We start from the raw sequence: 14,851 nt of genomic DNA, 5'->3' as shown, positions 1-14,851 counted from the left end.
GAGGTCCCCAGACTTGCAGAGCTTATTGCTCATGTGTCAAGATCATCTTCTCACGCTCGCTCCGTCTCGGTGGCAGAGCACCCTTCTTACTATGCTTGCGAACATTCTCCTCACGTCTCTTAATAGCAGCAAGCTCTTCTCTCTTTATCTCTGTCGCCTTCTTCACGGTTCTTGGCACATGACGCTGGCGCTTGATCCTTCGGATTTCAGGCATATGCGAGTACCTGGTAATTAGAGCCTGGTCATATTCTAACTTCGCTCTCTGGCGGGCGCTCTTGATGCCACTACGGTCGGAGGCATTCGCACGCCAGAGTCGAATGTTGCCGTCGTCTGACCCGGAAAGAATGTATTTGTTGTCGGGTGTAAACTTAGCGGAGAAGACACTGTACGAACAAATGAGCAATGGAGGCGAAATGAACCAGACGCTTGGGAAATACATACCGTTGCATTCTCTTGGTATGGTAAATGTCGCGGGAATGCCCATGAGCTCGGCTCCACAAGCGCACCGTTTTATCATAAGAAGCCGTCACGAGTTCCTCGCCAGTCGGGCTGAACTCGACATCCATGACCGCAGCCACGTGATCCTTGAGCACATTCAAGGCACGATCCATTTTCCTCATATCAAAAATGTAAGCATTATGATCTTCGTTGGCCACCGCGAAGTTGAATGCCTCCATCGGGTTCCAGGAAATGGCGTTCGATGCCAAACGTAGGACAAGTTTGTGAACAGGCAATGAAGTACGAAGATCGTACATGATAACAGATCGATCAATGGCTGTCGATCCAATGATGGATGTTTCCGTCTGATTGAAGGCAAGCGAGGTGATAGTATCCACGCTCGTGGGCCAATGAAGGACCTGGGAAGGTGTCGAGGACGGCCGCGACAAATCATAGATAGAAATCTGAGAAGACGACGCAGCGAAGTATGGCAGGTTTCGGTGATGCGAAACCCCAGTAAAAGCGCTTTGGCCTAGATATGTTCCCAATGGTGGTGCTTCAGGTGAGGAGTTGTATGGGTCCCAAAGTTTGATGGTCTTGTCGCTTGCGCACGAGAGCAATTTCCGTTCGGGAGTCCAGCACAATCCCTTGACAATATTCTCATGTGCCTGAGTGTTCCACACTTCGCCTTGAGTTGTCAAATCCCAAACCTTGACGACACCGTCACCACTACCACTCGCAAACCGTTGTAGGGATCCCGGATCTTTGGCCATTGTATAAACACCATCCACATGACCGTCGCCCATCTGGCCCACAAAGGGCGCGGCAAACAGTCGCTCTAGCTTGACAGCATTCAATGCACGGGTGTATTCACGAGCTCGTTCGAACGGATGCTGGGCTGGATCCAGATTTCGGGGCTGTCGAACGACAGCAGAGCCAGGCGCCTGCTGGGACGCCGTGGAGCGAGAAATTGCCTTGATTTTCTGTGCAAATGTATCAGAGTCTTATGATCTCACATTATATTATCGACACCGATGCTTACCATGATGCTCTCCAACCGTGGGCTATTAGATCATGAAAATGAAGAATGTGGTAGTTGATGTTTTGGCGGGCGGCCATTGAAATTTCCAGATGCTTTTTTTTCTGCTGGTTGTTTTCCGGGTGATTCGTTAAGCCGCGGGCGGTGAGAACAGCCCAAGCTGCTGGCCCAGCTCCAAGTGTGACGATAGCCAGTGAACCACCCATTAATAACAGATACCAATATCTCCTCAATCCCGTCCCAATCGGGTTCTCATCGGACTTTTTGCTAATCTAAGTCTATTGCAGCTGTCATTTACTGCCGAAATATTTGCTTTGGCCGTTTACCACCTAGAATCCCTCTACTACATCCCTCACAACCAGTTCGATCATGGCGCCTTCGTCGACAACAGCGGCGCGGATAGAGGAGGCTCGGGCTCTCGCGAAGGAAGACGCTCCCAAGGCCGAGAATATTTACAAGGATATCCTCTCGCAAGGTCCAGGCTCGACTGAGACCTCGTCGAGAGACTATGAAAATGCTCTGATCGGATTGGGGGAGTTGTATCGGGATGAGAAGAAGCCACAGGAAATTGCAGAGCTCATCAAAACCAGTCGTGATACCTTCTCATCATTTGCCAAAGCAAAGACTGCGAAGCTCGGTAAGTCGATGGCCACGCTGATAGTTGGGTTAATACTCCTCAGAGTAGCTGACCCGTCATCCTAGTCCGCCAGCTGCTTGACCTATTCAGTGAGATTCCGAATACCCTCGACATCCAAGTCGCCGTCATCAAATCCTGCATTGACTGGGCCGTCTCAGAACGACGGTCCTTCCTCCGACAGAACCTTGAAACCCGGCTGGTGGCTATATACATGCAGAAGCAATCTTACTATGATGCCCTTACCCTCATTAATTCTCTCCTGCGTGAGCTGAAGCGCATGGATGACAAACTCATGTTGGTTGAGGTGCAGCTGTTGGAGTCGAGGGTGTATCACGCGCTCGGTAACCAAGCCAAGGCACGCGCCGCCTTGACCGCTGCTCGTACATCCGCCGCTTCGGTTTACACACCTCCACATCTTCAGGCTGGGCTGGACATGCAAAGTGGTATGCTACATGCAGAGGACAAGGACTTTACTACGGCATTTTCCTACTTCATTGAGGCCCTCGAGGGATACAGCTCGCTTGATGAGAGTGATTTGGCAACGGCTGCTCTTCAGTACATGCTGTTGTGTAAAATCATGCTGAACCTGGTGGATGATGTCACCAATTTGCTGGGTTCTAAGCAAGCGCAGAAGTACGCTAGCCCACGACTTGAAGCCATGAAGGCCGTGGCTCGTGCCCATGCCAACCGCTCTCTCGAAGAATACGAGAAGGCTCTTTCGGACTACAGATACGAACTTGGAAGCGATGTTTTTATCCGTAACCATCTCCGGAGATTGTACGACGCCATGCTGGAACAGAATCTCATCAAGGTCATTGAGCCCTTTAGCCGGGTTGAGCTAGACCACATCGCGAAGATGGTTGGCCTGGATACGCAACAGGTGGAGAGGAAGCTTTCTCAGATGATCCTGGACAAGGTAATCATTGGGGTCTTGGATCAAGGTGCTGGCTGCCTGATCGTCTACGACGAGACGGAGCGTGACCAGGCGTACGATGCAGCTCTGGAAACAATTGAGAAGCTTAGCAATGTGGTGGAGGGACTGTACACTAACCAGGCATCAATGCTGGAGTGATTGTCCTGACCTTTTACTTAATGTGATCTCTGGGAATGATAGCATTAAAGCATGATTGTGGGATAAATGGCTCCTGCTCGGAGGGGCTTTCTGTAATTGCGCTTGTAATATTTAGACCTGATTGGATATGGCCAATGCCCATTTTCAGCTTCTTCCAATGATCGTAGCCGTATCCACGTAAGAAGTATTGATATAGCCCTGCTGCGCAGGAGAGAAGATTACGTTACCTAGAGAGGTACTTTTCGGAACTGACCAAAAAGGGTATAGTGCGATCGCGGCAAAAGGATCGCGACTTTCGCATCGGAGACAAGTACACCAAAGGCATCCATGCCCATCCAGATATCCTCCATTCATTTCAAAACAACTGCGTTCGAAGTACGCTATCTGCACTTGGTGTCTCTCCTTTGATATACCAATGAGTATGCAGCCCAACTATGCCCGTGGCTTCCCGCAAGCCGCCCAACGGTCTCCTGCCACGCCTCGTCGCGGGCCTCCAGCACCAGGTAGGTTTGCCCCATCTCCCTTGATTCCGGCAAACCTTAAATGAAGTCTGTCTCCTAACACCATTTGATTGAAGTAGGTCCTGCTATGCCTGTACCGATGCCACAGCACGCAGTTCCGCCTCAGTACATCCCTCCTCAGCGCAACATGCCGCATCCTAACGACGCGGTTCAGCGTCGCAGTCGTAAGCCCACCGACAAGAATATCCCGGATGGCATCGAGGAGGTGATCATCGGGGAAGGAGTACAACAATACAAAAGTCTTCGTGACTTAGAGAAGCGATTGGATGCCTCCATTGTCCGTAAGAGGCTGGATATTCAGGATTCGATCAGCAAGACCGTCAAGAAATATCGGACAATGCGCATTTGGATTTCCAACACCGTGGAGAATCAGCCATGGCAGACCGGTGCAGGCCAGAACGGAGCAGCCCCGGGTAGCAATCCTGGCTCCGGACGCTATAAAGTGAGAATCGAAGGACGGCTTTTGGATGATGACACCGACCCTACAGCGCCCGATGACAGCGAAGATGAAGGCGAGAACGCCGAGGAGAACGGAGATGCTATGGAGCACGATGGACAAGCTGCCGAGAAGCCGAAGAGACCTGCTGCTAAACGACCAAAACAGCGGTTTTCGCAGTTCTTCAAGACGATCACTATTGATTTTGACAAGTCTCCATCTTCGAATCCGGAGGAGACCAAGACTATTAGCTGGACGAAGCCGCAGCTACCTGCGAATGCCGTCACTCTTCCTCCAACTGCGGATTTTGATTCTCTACAATTCTCTCGTGCGTCTCAGGAGAATCTAAACGTCACCATCAGTTTAGTCCGAGACGAGGCCCCTGAGCGATACAAGTTAAGCAAGGAGTTGGCCGAGGTGCTTGATGTTGAAGAAGAGACTCGAAGCGGTATCGTCCTAGGTATTTGGGACTACATCCGAGCGATGGGACTTCAAGAAGATGAGGAAAAACGACTAGTACGATGTGATCATCGCTTACGAGCGGTATGTCCTATACTTCAACAATATCGACGAGAAATTATACTAATTGATTCCATTTAGATCTTCGGACGAGACCAGATGTTTTTCCCTCAGATCCCTGAAAGCATCGGGCCACACACCAGTCCACTAGACCCGATCAAGCTTCCTTACACGATTCGCGTCGACGAGGATTTCCACAAGGACCCTACGCCAACGGTCTACGACATTCAGGTCGCAGTGGAGGACCCTCTACGCGCCAAAATGCTTGCCTTGACCCAGAATCCGCAATATACAGCGGGACTGCGCCAAATTGCTGCTCTGGATGATCAGCTGGCCCTTATTGTCCAAGCTCTAACGCATTCGAGAGCCAAGCATTCCTTCTATACTGCTCTAAGTAAAGACCCTGCCACTTTCTTGCGGCGCTGGGTCAATTCTCAGCGCAGAGATTTGGAAACCATCCTTGGCGAGGCAACCCGCGGCGGCGGCGAGGATGGCAGTGGGCCAGAATTCAGGAGAGGAGGAGCCGAGAGTGTTTGGGATACGCAGGTGGCCAGGGAGGCTGTGCGTTATATGCTTGCCAAACCGGAGGCAGCAGCAGCACGATAGGTTAGGGTTTTATTCGTTCCTATTATCCGTTGACTGTTGAAGGAGGCGCTTTCTTGGTGTTTGGTCGGAATGGTTACTTTTTCTCGAGTTCTTTCTATTTGTGAGTAGGCCAATTCGTAGAACTAATGGTTCAGACTGTCTTCAAATTTGTGTACGGTTAATAAAGGGGACCAAATCAAGGAAACCGAGTTTCACGAGCTGAATGTCTAACGGCATGCAAAATTACTTGACCAATGGGACTAGAGTGATTTAAATATAAGAGTCTATTAATCTCATACCAAATCGAGATACCTCCCGCTGCGTTCAGCAATGCAAACCTGGACAAGAAAAGCACCAACAAACGGTAAACAGTCAAACCATTCACTAGCAATGACGACTCACAATCCTCAGCAATGCCGCCCTCTGGGCTGTCTACAAGTCAGAAAGACTAAGAGCGGGCCGCGGTAGCCACGTTAGGATTCCTCTTCCGCAACTCTTCGCTCAACCCTACATCGATGGCGGAAGCAATCTTCTCGCTAGCCAAATCGCCAGTGGTGAAAGCTCCCTCCTCCTGTTCCAGCCTGGTAGCGGCCTCAATAACGTAATTCTGCGCGAGCTCCTCTTCCTTCGTCCTACCCGCCGGCGCAGGCGCGCGGAAGCGTTTGACAACCGCCTCAATCATCTTGGTGAACCAGTAGTAGTTGAGCCCATTGAGGACGAGATTCGAGACGACGTACGTCACAACCAGCCAGGTGGGCACACCGCCGGCGGTGTATTTGGAGAATTTGGAGATCTCTGCCTGGGCCTTCGCACAGGCATCATTGACGCACATGGACCCGTCGCGAATTTGGAAAACGTCCGCAGTGATGTCGACGGGGTTAAGCGCGGCGGATTCTGATGCGGACCAGGTCTGCTTGAGAGCGTACCACATGTCCTTGTACACTGCGGCCGATTGCCATGTGCCCCATATGAGACGGCAGCAAAAGAACACGGCGAGCAGAAGTATGCCGTTATACAATTGCAGTCTGCTACCGGTCATGTTGACTTTGTCCAAGAACCAATGAATGTTGAGGAAGGGGCTAGAGAGCTCGTAAAGGATGAAGACCGGAGAGTAGAAGTGGAGAAATGGTCTCTGCAGTGTATTAGTTTCCCATTACGGCTTCGAAACTAGCCCTCCAACGAAGCATTCAACAATGCGGGCAAGGAAAGAAATAACGAGCCACTCACGAAGCCAAGACTGAAAACCCACAGGGCACTAACGGCATGAAAGAGCATTCCGATACCAAAAATCTTCACATAGACAGTACTGACGTACAGGTCATAGATGAAGTAGCCCGCCGCCAGTGCCGATATGAAAGCGCAAGCCCCCGAGTATCCATAGACCCGCTCCGCCGTACTCATCGACTTCCGCTCATTGTCTGTGAACATCACCCAGAGAGCTACCGCATTGATCAAAACGCTTTGTATCAAGGACACAACATGGACATCCCAGTTGAGCTTGGTCCGCTTATTTAGGTTCGGGTAATGGCGAGGGAATAGTCGCGGAGACAACCACGGCGATAGGTATGAATGGATGAATTGGTAGAACGCGAAGGCGGCGATGATCTCATGTACATGGTCGGTTACGGCAGGGATGTTAAGGTGTACGGCCCACGGTTCCACCAAGTCTCGGAGCCACCTTGGGGGCGGCGGAATAGGGTCTATCATGCCGATGTATAGATCCCAGTTTGGGGGTATTTTGCTATGTCTGCCGACTCAGACCAGCTGGTGAGATGATTCGCCAAATCCAGTCCCTGTCAGGGGAACTAAAACTGGGACGGCGAGACAGATCTTGAGTCAAAAAAAAAAGGATGATTTTAAAGAAGAAGAAGCAGATGTCGGTTAGGCCGATTCGAGATCAGCCATGATGCAGGAGAAGCAGCAGTGGGCGAAACTAAGGGGATGGCATAATTATTAAATAGGCGAAGCCATATAACAAGGGCCGCGGTTGGTCGCGTGCCTTGTGGTGCCTGATCCGTCAGGCTGGCCATAGTTGGATTAAAGCGTTGGGAATGCTGACTCATCATAGGGAGCCTCAGGTGGTGCATCACGAGACCATCCTGGGCTGTGAGTCTGCCTGAGGCACCAAAGTCTCATACTACAACATTGCTAACATTTGCGGTCGTAAAAGGAAATTGACGAGGCTTGAAGTAAGGTATCTTTAGTTCATTAAATCAATCGTCGTAACTATTTACTGAGGCTAAACATGCATCTGTCATCCCTCCTCTCGTACAGGTTCTGGTAGATAATGAATAGACGTCAGGAACGTCTAACAAAGGAAAGGACAAAAGAAAGGCTACATCAAAAGCAACTCCAAGTTGCAGGGTCCAAAGTGTTAGGTCATCCGGCAAACGTAAGCGCTCTTCCTCCACGTAAGGCACGCCGACGAATAAATTCTTTCATCAAGACAAGGCAGCCTGTGTCGCAGGGATGGTCAAGTGAGCCGCCAGTTAGCCCACTGCGCTTGCAATTTCAGCACCAAGTCCGCTGTCACTGTGTTGTCCATAGAGTACCATTTTTCTTGACTCAAGATCCTCCTCGTCCTCGTCCGGCTCTCCTTCCTGCTGATCATCCGCCAACTCATTGCCCTTGGTCGTCTGATCATCGTCCTCTTCCTGATCTGCCGTTCCTTGCTCCTCCTCCTCTTGTTGTTCACCATTCTCAGGATCTTCCGAAATGGGGCGAGGGCCTGCAGCGGACATGTTCGTGGTACTAGCCGCACTCACTCGTCGATCGGCGGAGACGACACTCTCGGTTCCGTACATCATGCTGTCCGTGTACGTTCCAGTGTAGCTGGTTCTACGTTCAGTACCAGCGTCACTCTCTTCTCCGCTCTGATTCTCGTCTTCCTCTGGGAAAATCTCGTTCTCCTTGTTTGCTACCGAGCTTCGACCCCCCCATGAGGCTTTTCGCAAGGAGTAGTTGGACTTCACGGAATGACTCCGCTTCAAATTTGTAAAGCCACTGCCCGAGCTCGCATATCGATCAGGTACGCCGCGATTACCAGTGACATTGCTCAAGCTGAGTATCCTTCGGTCGTTGTTTGTATTGGACGGAGCGTTCGGCCCCAACTGAGGTGAAGCCGAGGTTCGCTTTTTCAATGCAATGCCGACGCTACTCCCAATGATACTCCGGGAATCTTTGGCTGTGCTGGCGGTACTGCTGGCACTAGGTCCTCGGGAACGAGAGCCACGCGCCTTCTTCATGTTCAAGCTTTGTAGACCCCTTGGCCGGCTGAGGAGAACTGTGCGGGCATGATCAAGAACACCCTCCAGAATTCGTTTCTCGAGAGTATCAGCACGGTCCTCCATGACCTGCATCTCCTCGTGGCGGAGCTCAAGGGCCATCTCCAAGCTAGATAGCTCCTTGCTAAGCTTGGTGTTTTGTTTGACGAGTTCTTCCTTTTCGGATTTCAGTGTATTGATTATGCTCAGAAGAGAGTCCTTCTCTTCATTGAGAGTGATGATTTCGGCTTCGACCTGCTCTTTCTGCGCATTTCTTCTCTCCAGCGCAATTGCAGCTTCCTCAGCCTCCCGGCGCCTGCGCTCTGTATCCTCCGCCACGAGGGCGGATTGAGCTGCAAACATCTCGTTCATCCTGCGTGAGGTCTCCATTATGTCCTTATGCATCTCATCTAATTTCATCATATGCGCAACGGACTGGTCAGTATTTGTCGCATGGTCAAGAAGAGTATCGAGCTTTTCATGAATTGGCCCGTTAGTGTTCGTGGCATGGTCGAGCAGCTCATTCAGCTTGTCGTAAACTTGAGCATTGGTACTCGTAGTCTGACTGAGCAATTGATCAAGCTTCTCATGTACTTGGCTATTGGTCACGCGTTCAACAAGAATATTGAGAGCCTCTTGCACCTTGTCGTTCTTTGCATGTTCCAAAAGGCTGTCAAGTTTCTCGCGGACCTGAGTGTCATCGTACTTCTCCGGCTCAGGCGGTGGAAGAGCTGGAAGCATCGATGGAATTGTCGAAGGAAGAATGGAAAGATCCATCTTGATATCCTGCGTCGCTTTCTGAGAATGATCGTAGTGCTTCCCAACGATGGAGAGAATTTCCTGTATCGACTCCAAGACCTGTGGATGGAACTCATGCAGCTGGCTCTCCACGCGATCCGTGGCAGCGACTGCTCGTTCAAAGTCAGACCGAGCTTGCTCGTGGTGCGTCTTCACCTCGTTGTGCATCTCCTCTATCTTGGTGTAGGACTCGCCGACCTTCTCGAAGAAAGTCTTTGTGTCCAAGCTGATGCGTTCACACGTTTCGTTGACGCTATCGCCCATGGCACCAATGACGAGCTTTATGTCTTCGGCAAGGGCCTTGGTGGTTGTGATAGCTTCCAGGTGCGCGTTGTCTCGTTCCTCGGTTTCAGTGAACTTCGAGCCAATTGAAGTGTGGACTTCATCATACTTGGCCATGACCTCGCCGAGTTTCTCGTCAATTTTTGCACCTAGCTCCACGATGATGGCTGCTCGAACCTCATCATGTTTGACCAGGGCTGCGGCGTCACGTTCCTCCATTTCAAGCTTGCTCGCATCTTGTTCACCGCGAACGCGCTCGAATTCCCGGTTGATGAGTTCCGTGAGTTCTTGAATGCTTTCTACGGTCGTAAAACTTTCAGCAGACGCAGCCAAGCCTTCCAAGAGTTGCTTGAGCTCGGAAAGGCCCTCGGAACTGCCATCAAGCTTGCTTTTTAGCTCGTCGCCGAGTCCTTCGACCACGGCTCTCGCCTCATCAATCTTCTCCGCAAGGCCAGCGTGTTCGACCTTTCTGGCTTCGAATCCTTGCGCTGTCAACTCGTTTTCGGCTTCTACTTTCTCTCTGAAGTCAGTCACGAGCATTGACAGATCCTGGATGTCGGTCTTTGTTGGCAGTGTCTCGACGTCGGGAAGCTTCAGCTCTTCCACCTGAGTCTTCACCTCGAATATCATGGCTTCCACTGTTTGCAAATCCGATTTGACGAGCTTTTCAGCATCAGGTTCGCCTTCCGAACCTTTGCTCTTGAGCTCATCGAAAGCGATCCACATATCCTTCAAAAGGGTCTCCAGAGTACCAATCTCTGACTTGGTTGGTCCTTCGGCTTCTAGGCGAGCAGAAAGTTCAGCGATCGCTTCCTTTGTCTCGTGGACGATGACTTCCAGGCTGCCCAGCTGCTCTGCCTTGGCGATTTCGTCTGGAGCAGGAAATTTCAACTCATCAAGCTGGGATTTCGTGTTTCGCAGTAGCGTTTCAATGGCGTCTGTATCCTCCTTCTTCGCTGTCGAGTCATCCGCGGGATTTTCCCGAGCTACAATACCTGCTACGGAGCTTTGCAGTTCGTGTAGGCCCGCGATGACCTCGTCCAGATGCTCTTTTTTCAGAGCATCTTCCGACGGTTCCGGTGCACGCGGAGCAGACTCTATGGCATCGACCTTGACCTGTAGCTCGGTGATGAGGGTTTTGAGGGCTTCGATGTCGCTGCTGATATTCGATTCATTTGCAAGCATTAATTCTCCGCCTCTGGTAGCCTCAGGCTCCCTTGACTCATCCTGTGACTGACGCAATGATTCTACATCTGCCTTCAGGCTGCTAAGTCCTTCTTTCAGAGTATCGAGGAGTTCGGAATGATCAAACTGCTCAGGCCTGTCGAGAAGCTTGGACAGGTCACCCCGAATCGTAGCCACGCCGTCATTGAGAACCTCAATAACTTCACCAGTTGAGAATGACACAGTGTCTCCGCTATCTTTAGGTTGGTTGTTCTCCTCACGAAACGCTTCAAGGCTTTCACGGAGAGCCGCGACGATCTCGTCCTTGTCGGACTTCGGCGGTGCAAGAACAAGACTCGTGGTCATAGTCTCACGAATGCTATCGAACTCTTCCTTGATGACTTTGGTGATGTCGTCTGCACTTGGGGTTTTCTGGCTTTCCGAGACATCGCGAATGGCGTCGAGAATCTCGTCTTTGTCACTAGAGACATTGGTGCGAAGAAGGAGAGAGCTCAAGGTTTGCCGAAGATGCTCAAATTCCTTCTCCATAGCATCAAGGAGTTCTGGAGTGTCCGGATTACCCCCTCGGCTGTTGGCTAGGGCAGCATCCGCGATGGTCTTTTCCATGTCGGCGTGAAGCAGTCGGAATCCTTCCTTGACCGTATCCATGATCTCATGTTTGCCGGAAGCTTCCGCGGCAGCTGCAGCATATCCTTCGATCTCTTGTTTCACAGCAGCTAGGCCGTCCTTGATTGCTTCGAGCACCTGCTCGGTGTCTTTCTCGCCGGCAGGAGCGTGCTGTTGGACGTTGTCTTTGATTTCCTGAACGAGCTCTTGGAAACGCCCCAAAGCCTGCTCCCCAGCGTTGAGATTCACTGAACTCAGGGCCTCTTGAAGGCCGGCCGAGATTGCCTCCATCAAATCCTCCTTATTGAGCTCAATCTCCCTGATCATCGAGTTTTGGTTCTCCAGGCCCTCTGCAATTGCGGTCAATATTTCTTCCCGCGAGATATCTGGCTCAACCTTCGTATTAATGGCTGAGTTATGGGCAGCAAACGCATCATTTATCGCGTTGACGACATCGTCCTTGGTGATGTGGACTGGCTCTGTTCCTTTGGCCGCGTTGAAATGGGTCTCCAGCCCTTCCGACAGGGCAGTCAATATCTCGTCGCGACCAAGACCCGAATCTAGACTTTCTCTGGTCAGAGCGCTTTGAGAGGCAAATGATTCGGTGACTGCCTCAAGTATCTCGTCCCGTACAGCAGCCAGGTGATCCTGACGAAGGTTCCGATCAGCAGTCTGCTGAGAGTGTTCTTCCAGACATTCGCGGATGATGTGGACGATTTCGTCTTTTGTAACTGTTGGAGGTTGCTCGAAACTCTGAACTCCAGCCTGAACAGCGGCCAAAACTTGATCATAAGTCACGGCTTGTTCATGCTGCGGCTGATATGCCTTGAGCCCTTCGCTCAAGCACTCCAGAATCTCGTCGCGTTCAAGACCAAAATTCTGAAGTTCAATCTCGGGCTTGTACGTCTCCCAAGCTTCCCTGACAGTTTCCAGTATCTCATCTTTCTGAAGACCGGGTTCCTGAGGGGGCTGTGACATGGCATGCTCTTCCATGACTCTCTTCACAATGGAGTAGATCTCGGCGCCATCCATTGCCGACCGAAACTCCGACAACGCTGAGGCATGTTGTCTATGCTCATTCATAATCTGTGATAGTTGGTTCTTCAGCTCTTGAAGACTGTGCTCGACGATGGTAGTGATCTCGTCCTTGCTGGGCGCCTTGGGTTCGTCGTCCCCTGCTGAGCGAATATTCTCTATTTCCTCAAGTTTACGGGCAAGGTCTCGTCCCATGCCCAAAACTTGACCTCGCAATTCTCGGACCAGCGCTTTGACTTCATTGGTCATCCCACCGCCTTCAATGACACTGGTCTTTACGCGCTGCATTATTGCCAGCATTTCCTCTGCGATGGAATTGTCGAGCTGCTGGTTTGGGCGCTCGGCGACGGGACCACTCTCATTCTGGATGATTTCCATGTTCGGTCCACATGCTTGCTCGGGATCCATAGCCTTAGAATCAGTAGCATGGAAACTGGCGCCGTTCTGCGGCGGGACAGCCCTTGAGCGGACCAAGGCTTTGCTTTCCGAGCCATCTTTCACCAAATTAAGGATTTCTTCGAGCATCTTTACGATAGTGCTGTCCGATTGCCTGTCAGAAGAGTCCTCCAAGGGCCGTGACTTGATCTCATCAACGAGGTCCAGGAGCCTCTCTTGGCCTTCCTTGGTGGCCATTTCTCGCAGGACTTTCTCCAGCAATGCTATGCTGGCCGATCCATCAGATATGGGAGTAGGGGACGTGCATAGTTCACGTTCCATTGCTGCAGCGAAGGGGTTAGGACTGGGCATCCGTTGCGCAGAAAAACTCTTCCTCGAAGAACGAGGAGAACTATCCGATTCCCTGTTGTTAATATTCTGGTCCGAACCTAGGAGAGAACTGAGATCCCACCTTGTGGTAGCATCAGGGTCTAGGAGCTTTGCAGCCAAACTTGAGGACAGGTCACGGAGACTTTTCCGAATATCTTCGTCTCGAGCGTTGGTGGCGGCTTTAAGACTTATCAAGTCGGTGGCATTGTCTTTGCTTCGTCGGCTCAATTGAGCCATTTCACGTTGGAGATTGCTGGCAATGTCCGTGAGACTGATGATTTGGGTTGACAGGGTTTCGAGACTGTGGACGCTTGGTCGTTTCGGTGTTGTAAAAGGGTCGGATTCGCCATGCTTAGGCTGAGATTCGCCCTCGTCAGGCAGCTGCATATTCTGAAGAGCCAACATCGTGGCAGAAGGGGGGGTGCTCTCTCCGAGAATAGGTTTGGAGAGGTACCTATTTGAGATTAGGAGGTTTGGGGCATCCTTGTCTGAATCTCTGTCCGAGGAACCAGTTGACTTCGTTGGGCTCTTCTCTTCTGGCCGAGATGTGGAGTCCATAATTGATGCTCGTAGAGGTCTTTCCGGTGACCTGCTCTCTAGGTAGTTCAGAAACTCGGACCGGGTGTCAGCGTTCTGCAAAGATTGCATCCGCTTGTGAAATTGTCCTTTGATGAGCGACTTTTCTGGCGAAGATTTTGATGGCATTGGGTTCGTTGTGTATGGGCTGGGTACGTTTTCTCTCATCTTCTCCGCAAAATTCGCTGCCACCGCTTGGATATTTGGTGAGACATTGCCTTTTGTCGCTGGACTGGTAGAACTAGGGTTCAATGGCAGGGGCGGAGGTGCCCGTTCGGGATCCGAGCTGTCCCACCTTCATTACCACAAGATTAGCTGTCGATTGCAAACAATTCGCTTTGCACCTTCAAAAGAGCGACTCACATAGGCACTGACTGGTGTCTGAGAACCAGCTCCCGATCACGGGAAGCATCGCGAGTATGAGACGACGGCATAGCGCAGGGTCCAGTGGTTACTTGTGATAAGTGGGATGAGTGGGTTAAGTGGGTATCTTCGTAGATGGTTGCAAGAAATGAGATGTGTATCAGAATGAGAATTGCTCGGAATGCGCGAAGGATTCGATCGTCAAATTTGAGGTCGTAAGGGCATATCAGATCGTAAGAACAATAAGAAGGAAGTTAAGGAAGCAAGACCAAAATCAAAAACTGCGCTTGCTGCAAGAAGTACGAAAACAGCAGGGTAAACAAAGAAGACAAAGGGACAATGCAATGTGCTGATGGGCGTTGAAGGCACGCAGAGGAGCAACTCTAAAATCTAGATACCTCTCGAAGAGGAGACAATCAATCACTTTTAAGTAGCAGAATAAAGAAAACATGGAAGTGGAGTTGGCGCTGGTGCTGAGAAACAACGGTAGCTCATGGGGCATCGATCGCAACCCAACCCAATCTGCGCTGTACACATCAAAGCTCCGTTGGCTGGCTTCATAGCAACCAGCGCCTTTGCCGTTGTCTAGTAAACAAAGCATGACGACGGTCCATCTGCCGGCGGTGAGAAGTTTGTCCGGGAAGAAAGGAAGCTAGTCCCTTTGGAGAAATATCCCTAAAGCAGTCTAGCTGATGATGGTCGGTAAACTGGCCAATGGGATCGGGCACACA

The 14,851-nt window shown here is 51.0% G+C and overlaps 5 protein-coding genes across 5 annotated transcripts; 2 read left to right on the top strand and 3 right to left on the bottom strand.

The window, feature by feature from the left end:
• Positions 1-22: 22 nt before the first annotated feature.
• Positions 23-1,483, bottom strand: Asppvi_003130 (rRNA-processing protein SOF1; the record flags this gene model as incomplete). Its single annotated transcript, XM_043299102.1, has 3 exons — positions 23-383; positions 442-1,421; positions 1,481-1,483. 3 exons carry the CDS (start codon positions 1,481-1,483, stop codon positions 23-25), a joined length of 1,344 nt encoding a protein of 447 aa, XP_043155037.1.
• Positions 1,484-1,846: 363 nt separating this feature from the next.
• On the top strand, positions 1,847-3,186 carry Asppvi_003129 (proteasome regulatory particle lid subunit RPN6; the record flags this gene model as incomplete). The annotated part of the gene is made up of 2 exons (XM_043299101.1): positions 1,847-2,114; positions 2,180-3,186. 2 exons carry the CDS (start codon positions 1,847-1,849, stop codon positions 3,184-3,186), a joined length of 1,275 nt encoding a protein of 424 aa, XP_043155036.1.
• Positions 3,187-3,607: 421 nt separating this feature from the next.
• Positions 3,608-5,268, top strand: Asppvi_003128 (SWIB/MDM2 domain-containing protein; the record flags this gene model as incomplete). The annotated part of the gene is made up of 3 exons (XM_043299100.1): positions 3,608-3,689; positions 3,767-4,686; positions 4,744-5,268. The coding sequence occupies 3 exons, from the start codon at positions 3,608-3,610 to the stop codon at positions 5,266-5,268; spliced, it is 1,527 nt and encodes a 508-aa protein (XP_043155035.1).
• A 427-nt stretch (positions 5,269-5,695) lies between these two features.
• Asppvi_003127 (TLC domain-containing protein) lies at positions 5,696-6,954 on the bottom strand (the record flags this gene model as incomplete). The annotated part of the gene is made up of 2 exons (XM_043299099.1): positions 5,696-6,379; positions 6,475-6,954. 2 exons carry the CDS (start codon positions 6,952-6,954, stop codon positions 5,696-5,698), a joined length of 1,164 nt encoding a protein of 387 aa, XP_043155034.1.
• A 782-nt stretch (positions 6,955-7,736) lies between these two features.
• On the bottom strand, positions 7,737-14,191 carry Asppvi_003126 (uncharacterized protein; the record flags this gene model as incomplete). Its single annotated transcript, XM_043299098.1, has 3 exons — positions 7,737-13,203; positions 13,264-14,052; positions 14,121-14,191. The coding sequence occupies 3 exons, from the start codon at positions 14,189-14,191 to the stop codon at positions 7,737-7,739; spliced, it is 6,327 nt and encodes a 2,108-aa protein (XP_043155033.1).
• Positions 14,192-14,851: the final 660 nt, after the last annotated feature.

This window comes from Aspergillus pseudoviridinutans, assembly GCF_018340605.1.
Source record: "Aspergillus pseudoviridinutans IFM 55266 DNA, scaffold_2, whole genome shotgun sequence".
In the NCBI taxonomy this organism is placed as follows: Eukaryota; Fungi; Ascomycota; class Eurotiomycetes; order Eurotiales; family Aspergillaceae; genus Aspergillus; species Aspergillus pseudoviridinutans.
The sequence above is the reverse complement of the archived record's forward strand: the minus strand, read 5'-3'. Positions and strand labels throughout refer to the sequence as shown.